Below are 22,292 nucleotides of genomic sequence, written 5' to 3'. Positions count from 1 at the left end.
TGCAAAGCCCCGGGATTTGTTTGCACCCCCAGCTCAGGGCTGGCAGCTCCCAGTTCCTCTTCAATGACACAGCCAGGCTGGCACAGGTGGCATTTCTCCGTGTGGCAGGACAATGCCACCCCTGCTGCTGGCACTGCCTGGGGACAGCAGTGACACATGCTGTCCCTGCTGAGGGCACCCAGCCCGGGCACGGGGTCACTGTGTCCTCAGCCTGGGCAGGATCCGTGCCAGCCCAGCCAGGAGGGGAGGCTGGACCTGTTCTCCCACTCCTGGGATGCTCCAGCACGAGGCCACCCTGTCCCTGTCCCCGTGTCCAGCCCAGGTGCCACCCACTGCAGCAGCAGATTTATTTCTCCAAGCTCAGATTGAATCCAAACCCCTCTGGTTTCTCCCAGTGTCACCCCCAGCCCTGTCCCCACACCACAAAGTGGGGGGTCCTGGGGGCACCTGGCCCAGCACCCAAATTCTCATTTTTCTCCCCAACTCAGCCAGCTTGGCCAAGGACCAGAGGGACAGCCCAGTCATTCACCACAGTGGGGTCTCACCTTGGGTTTCTCCCAGCACCTCTGGATGCAATGCTTTAATTTATTTTTTAAAAATCTGCGAGGGCAGAGTCTGCATTTCCCCAGATTTTACAGTCTCTGTCCATTCTGGGGGCTTTGATGGCAAAAAGCAAAGTGCAAATGAAACCACTCCAGATTTCAGTGGATGTTGCATTTTAAAAATGGCAACTTTACCAGGAATGCCTGGATTAAACACTGTCAGATTTGGGCAGCTGTGCTGGATCCCCAGGCAGGATCCCACATCTGGATCAGCACCCTGCCACGAGCTTCACTGCAGGGCAGACCCCAAAACATCCCTGCAGCCCCACCAGGGATCTCAAACCAAACAAAAAAATTCCAGTTTCTTCCCAGATTCCCGGGGAAACAACCTCCAGGAGCACGAGGCTCCTTCCCTGCCCACAGCCCCCCTGCAGCTGGGCACAGCTGGATTTCCCTCAGCCCTGGCAGCCCCACGCTGAGCAATTAACAGAGCTCATTAATTCTCACCAGGGCTGTGACAGACAGACACTCACACGGTGAAGAGGAATTAGTGCAGAGCCACTTTGTTGGTTTTCTTCAACTGCCTCTAGAAAAATACTCTGATTACAAAAATAATTGGCAGGCAAGCAGAGGGTGAGCAGCAGGTTTCTCTGTCAGGCTGATTTTTGGAGCTCTGCCGAAGAGATTTGTCAAACAAAGTTGAATTTTTTTATTCTATATCAAAAGTGGGTCTATGATTTCATATAGAAATGACAAATATGCAACATAAATGACAAGTGGTTCATGAATTCTGCAAATATCCTCCCAGAATTGCAGGGTTCTGGCAGATGACTTCAGCTGCCTGCACAGAAGGACATTTGCAGCCAGCTGAAGGACATTTGCAGCCAGGATTATTTTTGAACCCTTCCAATCTTGCTGTTAATATGTGAAGTTTATATAGCTACACACACACACAGAGAAAGACTTTTTTATTATGTGTATATATAAAATATATACTAGATGGAAAGGCCCTCAATTATAGATGCATAACCACAAGCTGGAGCTAATTTGGCATTTTTCCTGTTTAAAAATGGATTTTTATATAAAAACGAGTCAAGTTCTGACTCCCTGCTCAGAACCCAGCTGGGACTGGGAGCGAGGGCAGCGTTCCTCCAGCTCTGCCAGGGCACTTCCAGCCTCTTTCTTTCCTCATTTCTTTGAGGCTGTGTTTTATACTAACAGGTGTTTTATTCGAGAAGAAAACGCAGCAGAATCCAAGCTGGAAATTCTGCTTTTCCATCTCACAGAAAGCAGGGAAAGCATCTCTGATTCCCATCTCTGTCCTTTAGAAGCCCTGGGATGAGAGGCCAGCAGGAGGAAGGCTGAGGCAGAGCTCCCAGGAGCTCCCCAGCAGCTGCTACAATCATTTTGCAAGGTAGATTTTGCTAGAAAATGCACTTTGAGTGTGCCTGTGCACAAACAGGTGCTGCCAGCACAGGCACAACCTTCCCCCCCCCAAAAAAAAAAAAAAAATCCATAATTTTATAAAATGTAAACCCAGTGATTCCATCAGGTCTCTACAGCTTTGCTTTATCTGCAAAGCTCAGGCAACTTTGGTCGTGCTGGAGTTGGCAAATGCCACCAGGACCCCCCGTGCAGAGACCCTGGAGCCCATTCCCTTGGCCAGGACAGACAGGGACCGAGTCAGAAAGCTCCTAACAGGGACAGGGATCAGCAGGAATGCCTTGGGGAGCTCAGGGAATGCTCTGGGCAGGCTCAGGGAGTGCCCACGGGGTGCAGGTACCTGGGGGAGTGGTGGTGCTTGGCCCGGCCCAGCTGGGCTGCAGGGGCTGGGCAGGAGGAGCTGCTCCTGCCCTATAACAAAATGCAGGTTTTCTTGTCCTTGAAGGGGTTCTCAGAGGCTGGGATTCCCATCAGCAGGGGATCCTTCTTGGCGTGCTCCTCACAGTACAGCATCAGGTCAGCCGAGGCCTTGGACACCTGCAGGGCACAGGGAACCAGCACAGAGGGGTTTGCCATGGAAATGGAACCAAAATGGGGCACAGGGAACCAGCACAGAGGGGTTTGCCATGGAAATGGAACCAAAATGGGGCACAGGGAACCAGCACAGAGGGGTTTGCCATGGAAATGGAACCAAAATGGGGCACAGGGAACCAGCACAGAGGGGTTTGCCAGGGAAATGGAACCAAAATGGGGCACAGGGAACCAGCACAGAGGGGTTTGCCATGGAAATGGAACCAAAATGGGGCACAGGGAATCAGCACAGAGGGGTTTGCCATGGAAATGGAACCAAAATGGGGCACAGGGAATCAGCACAGAGGGGTTTGCCATGGAAATGGAACCAAAATGGGGCACAGGGAACCAGCACAGAGGGGTTTGCCATGGAAATGGAACCAAAATGGGGCACAGGGAACCAGCACAGAGGGGTTTGCCATGGAAATGGAACCAAAATGGGGCACAGGGAATCAGCACAGAGGGGTTTGCCAGGGAAATGGAACCAAAATGGGGCACAGGGAATCAGCACAGAGGGGTTGCCAGGAAATGGAACCAAAATGGGGCACAGGGAACCAGCACAGAGGGGTTTGCCATGGAAATGGAACCAAAATGGGGCACAGGGAACCAGCACAGAGGGGTTTGCCATGGAAATGGAACCAAAATGGGGCACAGGGAATCAGCACAGAGGGGTTTGCCAGGGAAATAGAACCAAAATGGGGCACAGGGAATCAGCACAGAGGGGTTTGCCAGGGAAATGGAACCAAAATGGGGCACAGGGAACCAGCACAGAGGGGTTTGCCATGGAAATGGAACCAAAATGGGGCACAGGGAACCAGCACAGAGGGGTTTGCCATGGAAATGGCACCAAAATGGGGCACAGGGAACCAGCACAGAGGGGTTTGCCATGGAAATGGAACCAAAATGGGGCACAGGGAACCAGCACAGAGGGGTTTGCCAGGGAAATGGAACCAAAATGGGGCACAGGGAATCAGCACAGAGGGGTTTGCCAGGGAAATGGCACCAAAATGGGGCACAGGGAACCAGCACAGAGGGGTTTGCCAGGGAAATGGCACCAAAATGGGCACAGGGAACCAGCACAGAGGGGTTTGCCATGGAAATGGAACCAAAATGAGGCACAGGGACTCAGCACAGAGGGGTTTGCCATGGAAATGGAACCAAAATGGGGCACAGGGAATCAGCACAGAGGGGTTTGCCATGGAAATGGAACCAAAATGGGGCACAGGGAATCAGCACAGAGGGGTTTGCCATGGAAATGGAACCAAAATGGGGCACAGGGAATCAGCACAGAGGGGTTTGCCAGGGAAATGGAACCAAAATGGGGCACAGGGAATCAGCACAGAGGGGTTTGCCAGGGAAATGGCACCAAAATGGGGCACAGGGAATCAGCACAGAGGGGTTGCCATGGAAATGGAACCAAAATGGGGCACAGGGAATCAGCACAGAGGGGTTTGCCATGGAAATGGAACCAAAATGGGGCACAGGGAATCAGCACAGAGGGGTTTGCCAGGGAAATGGAACCAAAATGGGGCACAGGGAACCAGCACAGAGGGGTTTGCCAGGGAAATGGCACCAAAATGGGGCTCAGGGCTGGGAGGGAGCCACGTGGGGTGGGAGAGGTGCTGGGCATGGACTCGTTGTGCAGGGCTCTGCCTGCTGGTTTGATCCCCAGGGAAGGAGGGAAAGGATGGAGCCTGGGGCTCCCTGGGGCTGCTCTGACACCAGGGAAAGGCTCCACCTGAAAACAAACAGGAGGGGCTTCACAGCACCACCATCAGAAACCAGCCATTTCCTAACTACACTACACTACATTCTGAGTGCTTCTCCACCTATCAACTTTTACCATAAACACCTTAAAGCCAATCATCTAAAACTGCCCCTCCTGAGTCCATCTTCCCTAATTCTATTTCTCCAAAGAACCTAGTCTTATTTACAAAAGCACCCTTTAGAACTTGTTTCTAGCTCCATTTCTCTCTCAACAGTACCTGTCCTATTCCATTTCTAAATCAACATTTCTTATCTCAAGATTTACATACAAATCCACACTGTGTGAACCTTCTGTCAGACTTTAAGAATTCTCTACAAATCCATTTCCCACAGGGCTTCAAAATCATTCCAGGGGGGTTTTCACTTCTCCTGGAGGGACAGGACAAGGGGGAACAGCTTCCAGATGGGATATTGGGTGGGATATTATCCACAAGAAATGGATTTATTGATTATTATTTATAATTATTTATTTGGATTCGTTGAGCTTTGAGAGGGGCAAACGCTGAGCTGGGCGTGCACAAAGACACAAAACACACAGAGACACTCTGCTGTGTCCCTGTCCCACAGCCAGGAGGGGAAAACCAAGGAGGAGGAGGGGGAATCCCTGTGTGCTCACCTTTATCCTCTCGATGGAGGCCTCTATCCTGAGCTGCTGCACGGTCCTGCGGGCCTGGGCGATGTTGTTGCTGGTGGTGGCTGTTTTGCCTGACATGTTCAGAGAGGCAGGGAAGCTCTGCTGGGAAACACAGGGGGTGGGTTGTTATTCCAGAAGGCAGCACAGCACCCTGAACTGCTCTTGCACACAGGCATCCACTACACACTGCAAAAAGGGATTTTTAAACACGATTGTTGCTGCATCCAACAGGACCAATCGGCCGAGAAACAACTCTGGAGGTAAAACAGCCTCCAGAGAAAGGCATGGAGCTGCTGTGCTGTCAGATTGTGCCCTTTTCTGAGCCAGAGATGGGGCAGCTGAGAGGTGTTTGGAAAACTTTTATTCCATTTTCAGTCTCATCAGAAGGCTGAGCCAACACAGATGTTAGAATTCACACCACCACAATCAGAAGCTGTTTTATATGTTTGAGAATTCTCTACAAATTAATTTCCCACATTGTGCAGGTTTCTGAGGCTGTGGCTGTGGCCACTGGACCCCCCCTGTGCAGCTTCCCCTGGGGATCCAGGGACCCCAGAGGGTTCTGGAAAGCCACGAGGTCCCTGGGAGCTGCCCCAGGGGAGGGGACAAGCTCCTGAGCCCAGCAGAGTGACAGAAGGAGTGAGCCAGGATGGAACCACAGGATATTGGTTCCAACCCATCCAGTCCAACCATGCCCAGCAGTGCCAAGGCCACCCCTGCCCCGTGTCCCCAAGTGCCACATCCACAGGGATTTAAATCCCTCCAGGGATGGGGACTCAGCTGTGCCAGGGCTGGAGAACCTTTCTGGGGAGAAATACCATCCCTGGCACAGGCTGACCCCAGCACCCCTGGCTGGTTCTCTACCTTAGTCCTGAGTGTCCCAGGCCAGGCTGGACACTGGGACAGTGGGAGGTGTCCCTGCCATGGCAGGGGTGGCACTGGGTGGGCTTTGAGTTCTCTCCCAACCAAACCAGTCTGGGATTCCCAATTATTCAGGACTGCAGGAATGCCAGGAGTTCAGCCCAGCCCTGCCCATGTCCCTGTCCTGTATCCCAGCAGGCTCCAGCAGGGCTCTGCTGGCTTTGCCCAGCTCCAGGAGATCAGGGGAGCTGTGTGTGACCCCCACTGTGTGTGACCCTCCTGTGTGTGTCCCCTCCCTGTGTGTGTGACCCTCCTGTGTGTGACCCCTCCTGTGTGTGTGACCCCCCCGTGTGTGACCCCCACTGTGTGTGACCCCCCCGTGTGTGACCCCCCCTGTGTGTGACCCCTCCTGTGTGTGTGACCCCCCCTGTGTGTGTGACCCCTCCTGTGTGTGACCCCTCCTGTGTGTGACCCCTCCTGTGTGTGTGACCCCTCCTGTGTGTGACCCCTCCTGTGTGTGACCCCTCCTGTGTGTGACCCCTCCCTGTGTGTGACCCCCCTGTGTGTGACCCCTCCTGTGTGTGTGACCCCTCCTGTGTGTGTGACCCTCCTGTGTGTGACCCCTCCCTGTGTGTGACCCCTCCTGTGTGTGTGACCCCTCCTGTGTGTGTGACCCCTCCTGTGTGTGACCCCTCCCTGTGTGTGTGACCCCCCCTGTGTGTGACCCCTCCTGTGTGTGTGACCCCTCCTGTGTGTGTGACCCCTCCTGTGTGTGACCCCTCCTGTGTGTGTCCCCTCCCTGTGTGTGACCCCTCCTGTGTGTGTGACCCCTCCTGTCTGTGTGACCCCCCCGTGTGTGTGTCCCCTCCCTGTGTGTGACCCCCACTGTGTGTGACCTCTCCTCTGTGTGTGACCCTCCTGTGTGTGTCCCCTCCCCGTGTGTGACCCCCACTGTGTGTGTCCCCCCCCCCCCCGTGTGTGTCCCCCCCGTGTGACCCCCCTAGCCCTGTGTGGCCCCAGGCAGCTCCGTGCCCTTTCCAGCAGCCCCTGCAGGCTCAGGTTTCTCTCAGCCAGCCTGGCAGCAGGGCTGCTCTCCAGTGCCAGCCCAGCAGGCTGGGAACAGCATTTTCCTGCTCCCAGGCCCTGTTTGCAGGGGACATTCCTTGGAAAAGCTTAGGGCAGAGCAATTCCCAAGAGGCAGGAAACGCTGGGGGAGGGACATCACTCAGATTTGGTGGCCACTAACAACTCATTTCCTGCAGTCAGGAGTCAGAGACCCCCTGCAGATCCATGACTGCTCCCAGCCCCAACATCCCACCTGACCTTGGGCACTGCCAGGGATCCAGGGTCTGGGAATTCCATCCCAGCCCCTCCCAGGAACAATTCCCAATCTCCCACCCATCCCTGCCCTCTGGCAGTGGGAGCCATTCCCTGGGTCCTGTCCCTCCAGGCCTTGTCCCCAGTCCCTCTCCAGCTCTCCTGGAGCCCCTTGAGATGAACAATGAATTTTCCCAGCAGGAAACTCCAAGAGGCACTGCTGGAGCTGCTGGGTTCAACAGGGCTCTGCCCATGGAGCCCCAAACCCTCTCTGGGATAACAAGGAGCTGTTTCACACGGACACAAAGCACAGAGCCCCCACAAATGCAGCCCCAAGTCCCAGTCCAGCCCCTGCAGTTTTCCCTCACACCATTCCAAACCTGCAGTGTGGAAAACCCAACACACAGCAATTTATTTTTATCCAGCAACAAACGCAGCTCTGAGAGGACAGTTCAGGAGCTGCTGATTCCTCTAGTTTTAGTACTTTTTAAAAAAAAAAAGTTAAAAAAATTGCAAAATTAAAAGATTAACCATTATCCTCTCATTTAACTGGGGAAAGGCCACACTCAGCCCTTCCTCCCCCAGCCCCAAAACCCCTTTTGCCCCTGGAGCTGTTGGACTCTCTGGATCCCTTCCCACCCTACATGGATTGACCTCCTTAGGAAACTTCCAGTGCTTATTTTCCCAGCTGCTTAGCTTTGTTAATAAATGAGATGTTTGGAAAAAACAAACCAAAACAAAACAAGCCAAACCGTAAGATTTGAAAATTAAATTGCTGCATTTGCCCATCTCCAAACAAACATGAGCTTTAACAGCCCTCCTAAGATTACTAAATCTCTTCTGCAGGGAGATTTACAGCAACTAGGTCAGCTCCCAATAAATCTGTTTTCCTTCCCAGCTCCTGGCAATGGATCCGAGCTGCTGCAGCCTTGGGATTTCTCCCAGGGCACCCTGGACTTCCCAGAACTCCCCAGATTTAAACTGGAGGTGCCAGAATTCTGCAGAAAGTGGGAGTTCAGAGCCCTGGGCAGGGTTTGCTGGGCTAGGAGGATCTGCCAGGACAAGAAGTTGCACGCTGAAGAAAGGAGCCCTCAGTTGGAGAGGGCACGGCTCTGATTTCTAGGAAATGATCCCTGGTGCTCAGCAGGCAGCCCTGAGAGCCTCCCCCATCCCAACCCTTCCCCTGGGATCTCTGGTGCCCCAGCACTCCCAGTCCCAGCTCCTCCTTCTGTGCTAAATGCATCGAAAATGAACGTTCAACAAGTTTTTCTGCTCACCACCTAAACCAGAACGTGGCTGGAGCAGCCTGGGACAGAGGGAGGTGTCCCTGTCCTGGCAGGGGTGGCACTGGATGGGATTTCAGGTCCTTTCCAGCCCAAAGCATTGCAGGATTTTCTGCTGTGACCTCACACTGCTCCAGGCAGGAGGGGGTTCCCTGTAGGGACACTGGTGACAACCTCGGTCCCCTGGATGTGACACGGCTGAGCAGGACCCAGGCTGGTGGTGACAGAGATTCCCAAAGCCCAGAGCAGCTGCAGGCACGGCTGCAACTCTCCCTAGGGTCTGACTCAGAGCCTAAAAGGAGACAAAAGATCAGACCCAGGACAGCCTCCCCTGGCCACCACCCTGCCATGGCAGGGCCACCTCCCGCTGTCCCAGGCTCTCCAAACCCATCCAGCCTGGCCTGGGACACTGCCAGGGATCCAGGGGCAGCTCCAGCTGCTCTGGGCACCCTGTGCCAGGCCTGCCCACCCTCCCAGGGTAAATCATTTCTCATTTACCCACTGAAAACTGCACAGGAGGATTCCCAGCAGCCGCTCTCCACCACGGAAAGACAAAACCACAGGAAACTTCCAGTGCACTTCCTGCAGCCACACACCTGCACTTTTTCCTTTCTGGGAACACCTGCAGACAGGTGGAGCTGCCCCTCTTGCAGAGAAAAGCCCTGTTTTTCCAGGCCTTGCCCCATTTCTTTCCCCAGGCTTTAGGTAATGAGGTTGCCACGCAGCAGATCCCCAGATCCGCCTGGGCTGGCTGCCAAAGCCCAGCTCCAGTGGGATAATTAAACTCTGGACTGTCTTATTTACTCTCCCAGATCCAGGACTTGTGAGGCACCTGCTGAGTGAAAGGTAATTAAATCAGCCCTGCTAAAGCAGGGCTGGGGATCTGCTGGAAATCCCAGCAGCTCTGCCTGGAACACAGCTCCCAGTTTGCTCCAGTTATGCCAAGCCAGCTCTTACTGGGGCAGCAAAGCCTGGCTGGCAGCAGGATAAAGCCCCAAAGGTCTCTTGTCACTGCTTCTTTGAAACAAAGCAGATTTTGAGGTGAATAACTCAAAACCTGGATCAACAGAGCAGGTTGGGCAAAACACAAACCAACACCAGTGACAATGACAGCACCTGCAAGTGTTTGTTCCCCAGTCCTGGTTTTCCAGCCCCTGGTTTGTTCTCCAGGGCTGCCAGCAGGGATCTAAAGTTACAGCTGACCTGCAAATGCAGGTTCCAAAGGGCTGTCCCTTTGCAGAGCCACTGGAGCCCTGCTGGGGAGGGTGGAAAGGAGGATGGATGTGCCAAACTCGCCAAGGAAAGGGCAGGAAAAGGACATGGGGTGTTCCCAATGTCCCACTGACCCTGCTCCCCTGGTGTGGGTGCCCTGCACACCCTGCAGGCCCATGGGGTGGGAGGGAGCCCCAGGGGTCACTGCTGCTGCTGCTGCTGGGAATCCATGCTGGAACAGCTCCAGCCCGGAAATGTTTGGATGCTGCTGCCTGATAAACCAGAAACAATCTCCACCCTGGGAATGATCCCACTTCTCTTAAATACACAGGAATAGGGGGAAAGAGAGAAACAAGCAGCTGGACAAGCTCAGAGCTGCTGCTCCCAGCTCATTCCCAGCCCTGAGCTGGAGTTAGAGGGTCCAGTAATTCCACCACGAGTGCTGCAGGTTTCCACCAACACCATTCCCAGTCCTGCAAATTCCCTGCTGTTTGCTGGGAGACTTCGAAGCTGGGTCTGCTTTGTCACCACCACTGTCACAGGCTCTGGCTGCTGCTCCACAGCCCTGCCTGCAGAACCATTCTGCTCCTTCCTTCCTCCCTGGCATGCTTTCATCCCACTGCCTTCAGCTGGCACCCTGCAAACAATTTGGGAATAACACCAGCAAACCCCAAATCCCAACTCCAGCTGCCTCCTCTGAGCAACTCACACCCCCCAGAGCTCACAGGAATAAAAAGAATAATTTTTGCTTCTGCAAATGCAGGGATTTGTCGGGCAGGAAGGTGTTGGGAGGAGGAAGAGGGGATGCAGGGAGTGGCACCAAACTGAGGGAAATCCTTATGGAGAACAGGGAGAAGGAGCCCCAAAGGCCCCTGGAGGGGTGGCACGAGCAGGGGGTGATGCCAGAGGCTGGGCTGGCCCTCGTGGGCCACCCCAGGGGCAGGGCAGGTGTGGGGTGAGGCTCCCAAGGTCTCGGGGTGCTCTGCACGTGCTGCGCTCCCCGGAGCTCTGCGGGGCCCGTGGCTGGTCAGGACTTGAACGCTGGGGGTTGGTTTTCCTACAGGGAACTCTTGGGAGCTCAGGGTTTGTCATGACTTGCAGAACCTGAAAATGCTCCCAGTCCAAGCCAGGAGGCCACTGCTGGAACTGAAGGCGGGGGCAGGAATAAACAACTCAGTCCTGAGCAGGCACTGGAGCACAACCGGCCACAGCAACAGCTGAAACAATCCCACAGGAGCAGCACAAACTCCCTGCAACTGTGACATTCCCCAGTTTTGATCTCTGATGTTTTAGGCCTCCAATGTCAGAATCTGTGGGAGGAACCTCAGTGTGCCTGGCTCTGTTCCAGCCCAAGGCTGCAGAGGATTTGGAGGCGCAGTGAGAGCTGAGTGCCCCCCTGATCCTGCACATCCCAGAGCAGCACCTGGAACAAGGAGAACCAGGAAGGGTGGGAGAGGCACAGAGCCCCTGACAGCAGCAGCAGCAGGGGGAAAGGAGCATCCAAGGGGTGCCCCTGCCCACCTGAAACCCGAATGGCCCTCGGGGCTGCTGCTTCTCCCCAGCAAGGAGGTGCCTTGCCCTGGCAGGCCCAAGGATCTTGGAAAGGATTGGGAAGCCTGGATGATTATTCAGGGAATAAAAGAGTGGAAGGGCTGGCGTGGAGGGGAGCACCCTGAGCTGTGTGCTTGCAGCACCTCTGGGAAGGCTGGGCTGCCATCCCACCCCAAAGCAAACCCTGCAGCCCCAGGAGCCGCTGGCACCTTCACTGGGAGCACTGGGAGCACTGGGAGCAGGCAGGCACGTCCCACTGCTCCTGCTGGGGGAAGGAGGGAAGGAAGGGAGGAGGAATTCCAGCCCAACAGCCCATCCTGCTGCCAGCCTGGTTCTTGCTTCCAGCAGCCCAGGGGAAAGCCCAGGGCTCTGCCGGCCCAGAGTGGGGCCGTGCTGACACCCAGTGGAAGCTCCGGGGCTGGAACCTTTTCCTTCTGCCAGAGAGAAAGGAAAATGGACCTGGGCAGCAGGAAAACAGGCAAGTGAGGGTGAAGTAAGGCAGGGATTCGAGATGCTTTTGGGTCTGCTCTCTGTTGATGGTGCTTTTGTCCCATCCCTAGAAGGGTCCAAGGCCAGCATGGAGCCCCTGGGACAGTGGGAGGTGGCTCTGCCCATGGCAGCGTGGCACTGGATGGGCTCTGAGGTCCCTCCCAACCCAAATTCTGGAATTTCACGATCCTTATTCCCCCACACAGCGAGCAGAGAGACAAGTGGTGCAATATTCCACAGATTTCTGGGAGCACCCAGAGCCATTCCTGCCCTTTGCAGGCTGAACACAACATCCACAGTGCAAACTTCCCAGGAAAAATGGCACCAGGGGTCACCCATGACCTCCCTGCTCCCATCATGGGGAAGGAGAAGGATTTTTCCACACCTACCCCAAACCAAGCTGTGAGTAGCAGCTCCCTGGCTGAGCAGGTAAGAAGGGCTGGATTTTTAAGCAGGGCTGGATTTTTAAGCAGGACTCAGGTGAAACTTACAGGCACAAATATTTTAAATGCACTAGAAAAGGTTTAGGTTTGGTGAAAGAAAGCAAGATCCTCCTCAGACAAGATCCTCCCCCAGGGATCACCCTCTGGAAAAGGAAAGCTGGAGCATCTGGCAGCAGCAGTTCTTGCAGTGGTTTTGGGGAGGATGGGGCTGCTCTGGGGTGCACCACTGCTGAAGGGGTTGGTGGAGCTCAGGCAGCTCAGCTTTCAAACCCAATTTTGCAGCAGAAAAGGTCCAGCAAGGCCCAGCTCTGCTGCTCCTCTCCTGGAGGAGGTGCAGCAGCCAGGGCTGGATGAGAATTGGGAATTCTGGCAGATCCACCTGGTTTGCACAAGGTGCCTGTCAGTGCAAACACAGAATAAAAGCCCCTTAAAGAACAGAACATCCATTGGTGATGTTTCCTCCTTCAGAGAATTTACACTTGAGAGTAGTGAGAGGTTCTACTCTAGAGATCTTTCTTTAAAACTATAAATAAAACTGCCAGTGTCTAATTGGGGATTAAAATCCTTAATGATGTGAAATGAAAGGAGACAGACAACTCCCAAGATCTTCAATTGGACTTGGTGTTCTGGGTGTTTAATTAAGGCTGTGCTCCTCCATAACCTCCCCTTCCTAAGTCATTCCAGCACCATCCTGCTGATCAAGCTGGGCTGCAGCTCCTTTAATTTTCAAAGGCAGCCCCCACTGTGGGATTGTGTCAAACCCAATGCACATCTTGGGAGAGGAACAGTGGAAAAACCTGCTTTTGCTTTCCTCTGCATTTCTCCTGACTTCACTTCTTGTATCTTTAGCACACACAAAAAGCAACTTTTAGATCAAGGTTACTTTGAAAAACATCTGAGCAGTGTTATTTTAGAGACACTGGAAAGGCACTGAACTGCAGGGCAGCCTCCTCACAGAAGGTCCTTGTTCCTCCCCACAGGGAAAGAGGGGGAAACTCCAAAGAGAGAGACATTTGCAAAGAGACCTTTCAGCTGCATGAAAATCAGGCTGCAAAGCAGGAGAGGGCTGTGCTGACAGCTCCAGCCTGGCCCCAGGTTCTGTGACCTTCAGCAGATTCTTTGTCTGGCACTGATAAAGCCTGGGATGCCCTGGGGAGAGCCCCACGGGGCTCAGCTCCAGGAGCTGGGAAGGTGGGAAGCATTTCACCTCCTCCTTGGCTGCAGGATTTTATCCAGGTGCCTGTTTTTAAGGATGGGGGGGATATAGAATGATTTGCATTTTTTGATTGGTCAAACAAAACATGTGTAGCACAGCAAAGACAGAAATGATGAAGATTTGCAGGCTGGTCCTTCCTAATCAGAGGAATAAACAAGAAAAAGCTTAATTTGTGTGGGAAAAGCAGGTTTTTCTGGCCCCTGAATTCAACCCAAAAGCAGTCAAGCAGTTAAAATAATGAGGTGAAAAGTGTCAGCCATCCTGCCAAGGACTTTATATTTGTTCTGCTCCAGAATAAAATTAAATCACCAGGGTTTGGAACCTGTCATGCTGCTTTGTATTTTGCACGAAATAAAAGAACCAGAGTGGACTGGAAACTCACCTACATAGGCAGACTTGCTCCCTGCCCAGCTTGCCTTGATTTTATCAGTGTAATGATCCTGAAACAAGAATAAAATCAAAATTACAAGGATTTCACAGTGCAAGAAAGCCAAAGCTGGGGGGGTTGGCACTTGTGGCTTAATGCCAATCACAAAACCAATATTTTGAGATTGGAAAACCCACCTCAAACTTGGAGCAGCCTGGGATAGTGGAAGGTGTCCCTGCCCAAGACAGGGGGTGGGACTGGATGGGATTTAAGGTCCCTTCCAAGCATTCCAGGATTACTTTGACCCTGGAGACTCAGAGCAGTCAGCCTGCAGTGATGTGTCCTCCCAGCTGGGTGTGAATCAGTGCCTAAACAAGAGTTCACATTCCCTGTGGAGGCCTTGCACACCCTGAGAGAAACCTGGAATTCTATCAGCCCTCATTTCCTGGAGGCCCTGGCAGGGCTCTGAGCTCTCCCTGCAGCCTTCTCCTGTCCAGGTGAGCACCCCCAGCCCCCCGAGGGTGATGGCACCCATCAGGTGATGGGAACTGAGGGAGAGCTGGAGCAGGGAGGGGATTTCCAAGTAAAATCACTTTTCCCTTCACTCTGCTGGCTGTGCTGCAGTCACACACAGCTGTGTGCCAGGTGCCAGCACCTCCCAGTCACACAGGGGTTGGCAATTCCCGTGGGACCCTCTCCTGGGATGCCCAGTGCAGGTTTCCCAGCGTGGAACTGGGACCAGAGGCACTTCCTGAGCTGGCACAGCCAGGGCACGGCCGGATCCGGGGCTGCCACTGGATTTCAGCCTTTGGGATGAATCCAGCCTGCACTGCCAGGGGCTGCTGCAGCCCTGGCACCCAGCCCTGGGGCTGCTCCAGCCAGGGAGCCACCACAGCCAGCCCCTGCCCTCATTCCCAGGGAAGGAGGAGGGAAAAACCCACCTGAAATTCCCTGAGCAGGGAGGCAGCTGTGGTAATTTACTTTGGGGAATTTTGGGAGGAATTTGACATGGGACTTTTCAATTGTTTTTGATGATGTGGTTTGTTTTTCTTGTCTTCTACATAAGCAGGAAGGGTGAATTTGGCTCATATCATCACAACGTGGTTTAGAAGGCCTCAAGACCCTTAGTTATAAGACTTTTTAAGGAGTTATTGACTAATAAAGTGCTGTCAACAAGGATATTTATGTTTTTGACTCAATCTTTAAATATTTTATTTTATGGACTCATGCTACAGTGTAAACTCTTTTAGCCAATCCTGTTATGACACACAAACCCACAGTGCTGCATTCTAAACTCTTTGTTTACTGCTGTAATTACTTTTATTTTTCCTATGTCTTAAACTCTAAAACTCTAAGCTTTCTTTTATTTAGCTTAACATGTCCCTGCTTTAAACTAGAAATCCACATTCTCGCTTCTAGCACCTCAGTTTGGGAGCCTTCCCCAAGGTCTCAGATCAAATCCTGGGTTTAATTCTAAGCTTTAGCTTACAGGCCCAAAGCTCTGAGAGTTCTCTGCATTTCAGATTGCAGCAGGCAGCACGGGCAGTTCCCATTATAATTCCCATTATAATCACACCCCACTTCCCGTGCTGGAAACGGGATCACACTTTTAACAAGTGCTGGTCAAATCACTGTGTGGAGGAGGAAAATAAATTGTGTTAAGGACAGTCTGCCTTGCCACAGTCCTTGTCCCTGTGCCAGGCTTGTCCTGTCCACATCCAGCAAGGAAACCAAAATAAATAAATGTGACACGTAACCTCCTCCACGGACGTGTGACTGCTGCACAAAACCAAAGCTGGAATGGAAAAGCAGCTCCTCTGCTTATCTGTGCAACATCCCAACCTGCTCATCCCCCTGGAAACTGTCAGGGAAAAATAAGAAGAACTTTAAAACTGGCTTGTGCATCCTGAGGGGGATGCAAACACAGCCACAACAACCAGGGAGCACCCGGAATGGTTTGGGTTGGGAGAGACCTTCAGGGATCAGCCAGCCCAAGCCCATCTAAGAGCTACTACAAGGAATGCTGGATCCCCTGGGAGTGCTGGATCCCCAGAGCCACGTGTCTCTCCAGGGGCTGGATGGACCCCCACTACACCCCACCTCCCATGGGTACCCCCACTGCTCCCCCCACCTTCCTGCTTCTACCTCCCTCCCTAAAATCCCACAGGGAATCCCAGCACACCCCTGAGGAATTCTGTCACGGCCTCTGCTCTTAACGATTTTGAGAACTTTAAAACTGGCTTGTGCATCCTGAGGGGGATGCAAACACAGCCACAACAACCAGGGAACGCCCAGAATGGTTTGGGTTGGGAGAGACCTTCAGGGATCAGCCAGCCCAAGCCCATCTCTAATTCACCTGAGCAGTGATTCCAGCTCCTGGGGCTGCCTTCCAGCCCAGAGCCACGCTGCTACTCCTGCCTAATCAAAGCTCCTATCAAACCACCCAGAAAACCCCACAAAGCCAGCATTGCTGGCATAGTTTGAGGCTGGAGTCATGCACCCCCTGCAAAAGCCTCCACTCTGAGGCCAGGCCCTGCTCGGGAAGGAATAAATCAGGGAAGGGCACGTGGGCTGAGGAAATTCCACAGCTGGATGGGTCCCAGTCCCTCTGGCCAAGGCTGGCAGCACCAGCCAGCTCCTCCTGCTCTGCAGGAGTTCCAGCTGGAGCATCCCTGCTTTGCAGGAGGAATCCCTTGCAAGTTCTACAGCAACATGAACCAGACTGAGCTGGGAAAAGGTTGGTCCCTGTCCCATAGAAGTCAGGGACTTTCTGCTTATCCCAGCTCCAAGGTTAGACCAAAAACCCTGACCTTGGGAGGGGGATTGAAGCTACAAACAGAGCTGAAAATGTAATTTGGGATCTGCTCAAAATTATTCACAGCAACCACAGAATCACAGACTGGTTTGGGTTGGGAGGGAGATCAAAGCTCACCTCATCCCAACCTTCTGCCATGGCAGGGACACCTCCCGCTGTCCCAGGTGCTCCAGCCCCAGGGTCCAGCCTGGCCTTGGGCACTGCCAGGGATCCAGGGGCAGCCCCAGCTGCTCTGGGCACCTGTGCCAGGGCCTCACCTCCCTCACAGGGATTTTTCCCTAATATCTCATCCAAACCTGCCCTATTTTTCCCTTTCTATGGTAACCACCAGTCCCTGATGTTTCCCTGGTTCAGGCAGCAAGGACTGGGCCCCAGGGCATCCCCCTGGCATTCTGCTGGAAACTGGGAGGGAGAATTTTCCCTCCTCAGCTTACAGCACCAGGAAACCTCCCAGTTATGGGCTCTGGGGGTGTCTGGGCACAAGGAAAATCTCCTGGAATCACTGCTCAGGTGAATTAGCTCCTTTAGATGGGAGCACCAGACAAAACCTTCCCAGTGGCTCTGCACAGGGAATGGCTCTGGAGAGCAAAGGGGTGATGGCACAGAGCAGGTGGATCAAGACAGCAGGCTGGGAATGCAGGCTGGGAATGCAGGCTGGGAATGCAGGCTGCTCCCTTCCCAGCAGGACTGAGATGGGCTTTTCCTCCTCCAAACACCCGAGAGCCAGGCTGGAGAACAGCCCCAGCACAGAGCAGGGCTCCTCAGAGCAGGGCAGGAAGGACTGGAGCACACATCCACACCAAAACGTGCCAAAACCTCACCTGTCCCTGCACAGCAGGACTGCAAGGCCAGGGGGGAAGGGATGGGAGAGAAAGGGGGTGAACAAAGGGCTGAGCTGAGCCCAGTGTTTAAACAAGGAGCTGATCCCAGCGGCCTCAGCTGCTGCAGCACAAACAACCCTCACAACACACTTTCTTCCCTTTCCCTCCTCCCCCTGGAACTCCAGCACATGCCAAGACGCTGATATGGACACAGGAAGCTGAATATAAACACATTGCCTGTTTTACCAAATATTCAAAGGAACACAACTAAAAATACTCAGCTGCTGGTGTCCAGGAACATCCCAAAGCTGTGATCCAGCCCCAGCCACGCTGCCTGGGGCTCCCAGGGAGCTGGGATTTGGGGCACACTGAACCCCAGGCCCCAGCTTTCATAGAATCCCAAATGGTTGGGGTTGGAAGGGACCTTAAAGATCTTGTTCTGTTCCCCTGCCATGGCAGGGACAGCTCCCACTGTCCCAGACTGCTCCCAGCCCCAGTGTCCAGCCTGGCCTTGGGCACTGCCAGGGATCCAGGGGCAGCCCCAGCTGCTCTGGGCACCTGTACCAGCTACTGCCCACCCTGCCAGGAACAATTCCCAATTCCCAATATCCCGTCCATCCCTGCCCTCTGGCAGTGGCAGCCATTCCCTGGGTCCTGTCCCTACATCCCTGTCCAAAGTCCCTCTCCATCTGCAGCTCCTTCAGGCCCTGCAGGGCCACACTGAGGTCACCCCAAAGCTTCTCCTCTCCAGGTGAGCAATCCCAGCTCCCCCAGCCTTTCCTCCCAGCAGAGCTGCTCCATCCCTGGGACCATCCTGGTGCCTCCTCTGGATTCCCTCCAACAGCTCCAGGTCCTTCCTCTCCTGGGGACCCCAGAGCTGGAGGCAGCTCTGCAGGGATGTCAGCAGAAGATCCAGGAGTGGATCCTCTCCTCCCCAGGGACACCTGGCTGGAAGGGGCTCAGCAGCTCCCCAGTAAGGAATGCTGGATCCCCCAGAGCCACGTGCCTCTCCAGGGGCTGGATGGACCCCCACCACATCCCACCTCCCGTGGGTACCTCCACTGCTCCCCCACCTTCCTGCTTCTACCTCCCTCCCTAAAATCCCACGGAGATTCCCAGCACACCCCAGTCACCCTGAGCACTTCTGTCATGGCCTCTGCTCTTTCTCATCAATCCCTGCAAAACACGGAATGGAAACTTTCTGCTTTTTTTTCAAATTTCTTTCTTTTTTTCATGTCGCCAGTGCACTCTCACCCTTCCAAACTCCCCCAGGCGATTCCTGAGAGCAGAAATGATGTGGGTCCAAGAGCTCCCAACACTGAGTGCAGGGGGAGCTCTGAGGTTTGGAAAAAGGAGCCCCAACTGTGCAATAGTGCAAAATTCACCAAACAGCTGCACAGCTCCAGCAGAGCAGCAATCCCAAGAGTCACCACGCATCTGCAGCTCCCATTTCCCAAGAAAAACGGAGTCCATGATGACTTTCAGGAACTGGGGGTGTTCCATCCCAATGAATGGAGTTTCACTCCAACTCCTGCCCTGCTCAGGGGTATTTCTGTGCCAGGCCATGGGATACAGCAGCCTTCCCCCATTCCCAGCGTTTGTGTAAGCACAGATGGAGTTGCAGCAACTGAATCCTCCCAGGGATCCGGCTCTGTGGCCGGGCCAGGGCTGTGCTCTGCTTCCCTTGATAACTCCAAACCTTTGGAAAGGCTCCCTCCGCCCCCTGCAGCGATCTCTGCTCCGGCAAAGGGGACAAAGGCAAAGGCTGAGCCTTTATGGGGCTGCAGCACCGCGGATCTGCTTTCACAAGAGAGCACAGCACAGAGGGACACTGGGGTCTGGGGAGCTGTGGCCAGGGAAGGAGCACCGTCCCACCCCACAGAGTGTGGCGTGTCCAGCATCTCCCAGCAGCTCTTGCAGGGATGGTGGAACCACAGGGAAAGGAGGGAGAGGGGTTTTTTAAACAGGCAGGGAGAGACAGGACACAGGGAATGGCTTCCCACTGCCAGAGGGCAGGGATGGATGGGAGATTGGGAATTAGGAATTGTTCTCTGGCAGGGTGGGCAGGCCCTGGGACGGAATTCCCAGAGCAGCTGGGGCTGCCCCTGGATCCCTGGCAGTGCCCAAGGCCAAGCTGGACAGGGTTGGAACACCCTGGGACAGTGGGAGGTGTCCCTGCCATGGCAGGGGTGGCACTGGGTGGGATTTGAGGTCCCTTCCAACCCCAACCATTTGGGATTCCAGAATTCTACTGTGTCACCACAGGCCCTGCTACAGAGAACTCCACATGAATCTGGTTCAAATATTCTGAGTCTTTTTAGCAACAGAACCTACAACCTTAAGAACTTTCAGTACCTAAAAAGTTATCACATTATATTTGAAATAAAAAATATCTAAAACCTACAGCACAACTCAATAATTTGATTTAACACCAGCAAGACATGAGAGATCAGTTGTTCTGCTGCCTGGGAGCCCAAGAAACTCTTTCAGGGGAAGAGGAAAACTTCATCTTTCAAGGGAAAATCCCCCACCAGGTGGGTGATTATGGAATGAGCTCAGCATCAAAGCATCATTGCTCCTCTGGAATTGATTGCTCCTTGATTAGAGAGATCCCAAATGCTGTGGTGCACCCCAGCCAGGATGGAATAAGGGATTGAGGAGTCATTAACTCCACACTAATCCCTCAAGCTCATTTAGTGGAACCGAGCAGCACAAAATCCTGCCACTGTCCACTACTCACCCTTTACTCCCAGATCTGTGCCAATTCAGAACTTCTGAACCAATTTACACCCAGACAAACACACACAAGTAACAGTGTCCCTGATCCTGGTGGTTCCAAGCCAATTAAAACCCCGGATAATTGCCTGGGAATTCCATTTTGCCACTTTCCAATTGCCACAATAATTAAGTCATAGAATCATGGAATATCCTGAGCTGGAAAGGACCCACAAGGATCATCAAGTCCAGCTCCTGGCCCTGCCCAAAATGTCACCCTGTGCCTCGCTGAGCTCTGGGGCAGCCTCGGGGAGCTCTGGCATTCCCCGGGGATCTGGGCAGTGCCCACCACCCCCTGCAGGAAGAACCCTTCCCAAAATCCAACCTAAACCCCTCCTGACACAGCTCCAGCTCCCTCCTAAAAACACCAGGCTAGAACACAATATACACTCAAAACCCTCTTTCCCCCCCACTCCCAACAAAGTAAAGAACTCAAGCTTGCAACAGAGAATCTCAATTTTAAAGTTACTAAAGGAACTAAAAGCTCCCAGGAGTTGGGCTCGATGATCCATGCGGGCCCCTTCCAGCTCAGGATGTTCTGCAATTCCATGATTCCGAGCAGACCTATTACTGCAACAGGGTGTGTAATCTCAGTATCAACACGAAACCTCCTGGAATAATGACGCTTCCCACTAATTAACCTCCTTCCCACACTCAGCCCACAGCTCCCCGCACGTGGGAAACTTCCTCCGTCGGGCAGAGCTCCGTGATTCCAAGGAAAACGCGTGGCCTGACGGCTGGGAATGCAAACATTGGGAACATGTAAAGGATTTGGCTGAAAGCTGGGGTGGCCCCCGTGGAGCTGGAGCTGCCAGCTCTGCGTGTCCATCCATGGGGATGGTATGGAGGGAAGGAGGCGGGAAGGAGAAGGAAAGGAAGAAAATATCGCCTATTTTACGATTACTTTTGCCTAATTAAGCACATTATTTTTTACACTATTAAGCAGATTTTCCCTCATTCCCGTGCCACTTGTTGAACCACATCACACCCGCGCGCTGCCTCCCGCCGGGAATCCCCCTCAGCACAACAAAAAATCGGTTCAAAAACCCACAAAAAAACTCCGGAGCAACCCCAAAAGGCGCCAGGCACGGCTCGGGCCCGGCCCGCCCCGCCAGGCCCGGCAGCCGCAGGGGCCGGGCCGGCGCTTCCCGCTGCCCCCGCGGCGCCGGGCGGGCTGTCCCGGGTGGCGGAGCTCGCTGTTCCCGGTGGGAACCCCCCTGTCCCGGGACCCCGGGGTCCCGGTACTCACCGAGCGCCGCTCCCGGTGTCTCCACGGGCGACCGGAGCGGGAGCGGAGGCCACGCCCACCGAGCGAAGCCCCGCCTCGATTCTCATCGGCCCCGCCCATCCCCGCATGGCCCCGCCCCGCCCCGAACGGGGCGGGGCGGGGCCATGCGGGGATGGGCGGGGCCGATGAGAATGGTGGGCGTGACCAGGAGATAGTGGGCGTGGCCACGCCGTTCTCCCAAATCCATGCAGAATTCCACAGCCAAATCCCAAATCCAATTGTTTGGGATGAGTGAGAAGAGCGTGCGCCCGAGGGATCGGAGCACACGCGGGGCTTCTGGGGGTGATGGTGGTATAGAATCCGGCGGGATGGAGGGGTGGGAGCATGGATATCCTGGGAATTTTGGGAGTCAGGGGTTGTGGCGGTCGCCAGGGAGGGGCAGATGTGGTATTTGCAAAGGCTTGTTTGCTGCCCGAACGAGCCCGGCGTGCCTGTGCTTGTGGGGCTTTGATCCTGGGATCACCTGGGAATTCATTTGTCTCCAGAGGCAGGGGAGGGTGTGGATTGAAATTTGAATACGAGCTCCTGCCTGCGAGATGCAGGAGGGAGAAGACCTGGAAAATGAGGGTGGGGAGGCCCTGGGGAGATTCTCTGGGGAAAATGTGGCTGCCCCTGGATCCCTGGAAGTGTCCAAGGCCAGGTTGGATAGGGCTTGGAGCAGCCTGGGATAGTGGAAGGTGTCCCTGCCATGGAATGGGCTGGGCTTCAAGGTCCCTCCCAGTCTAGGACTCTACAAAATTCCAGGAAAACTGGGGAAGATGCTGCGCTCATCCCTATCCCCACCTCTGCCCAGAGTGTGTCCCCACGGAGCATCCCTGCCCTGAGAGCCCCAGGAAAGCCTCTCTCTCCTCGCCCTTTCCCACGGTTCTACCCGATGCCAGTACAGGCGGGTTGTTGC

General features: G+C 54.2%; 1 protein-coding gene across 3 annotated transcripts; it reads right to left on the bottom strand.

Annotated features, from left to right (window-relative positions):
• Positions 1–1,493: 1,493 nt before the first annotated feature.
• On the bottom strand, positions 1,494–21,462 carry GNG12 (G protein subunit gamma 12). Of its 3 annotated transcripts, none has more exons than XM_050977412.1 (4): positions 21,356–21,462; positions 13,711–13,768; positions 4,939–5,058; positions 1,494–2,522 (listed from the first exon to the last, which is right to left on the bottom strand). In XM_050977412.1, exons 3-4 carry the CDS (start codon positions 5,032–5,034, stop codon positions 2,397–2,399), a joined length of 222 nt encoding a protein of 73 aa, XP_050833369.1. In that variant the 5' UTR covers positions 5,035–5,058; positions 13,711–13,768; positions 21,356–21,462; the 3' UTR covers positions 1,494–2,396. The 3 variants fall into 3 exon arrangements, with proteins under 3 accessions (XP_050833369.1, XP_050833370.1, XP_050833371.1); XM_050977413.1 differs by having other exon boundaries at positions 4,939–5,055; XM_050977414.1 differs by lacking the exon at positions 13,711–13,768 and having other exon boundaries at positions 4,939–5,055; positions 21,356–21,443.
• Between the last annotated feature and the right edge of the window lie 830 nt (positions 21,463–22,292).

This window comes from Serinus canaria, chromosome 8 (genome assembly GCF_022539315.1).
Source record: "Serinus canaria isolate serCan28SL12 chromosome 8, serCan2020, whole genome shotgun sequence".
NCBI lineage: Eukaryota > Metazoa > Chordata > Aves > Passeriformes > Fringillidae > Serinus > Serinus canaria.
This window is presented reverse-complemented; position numbering and strand designations above follow the sequence as displayed.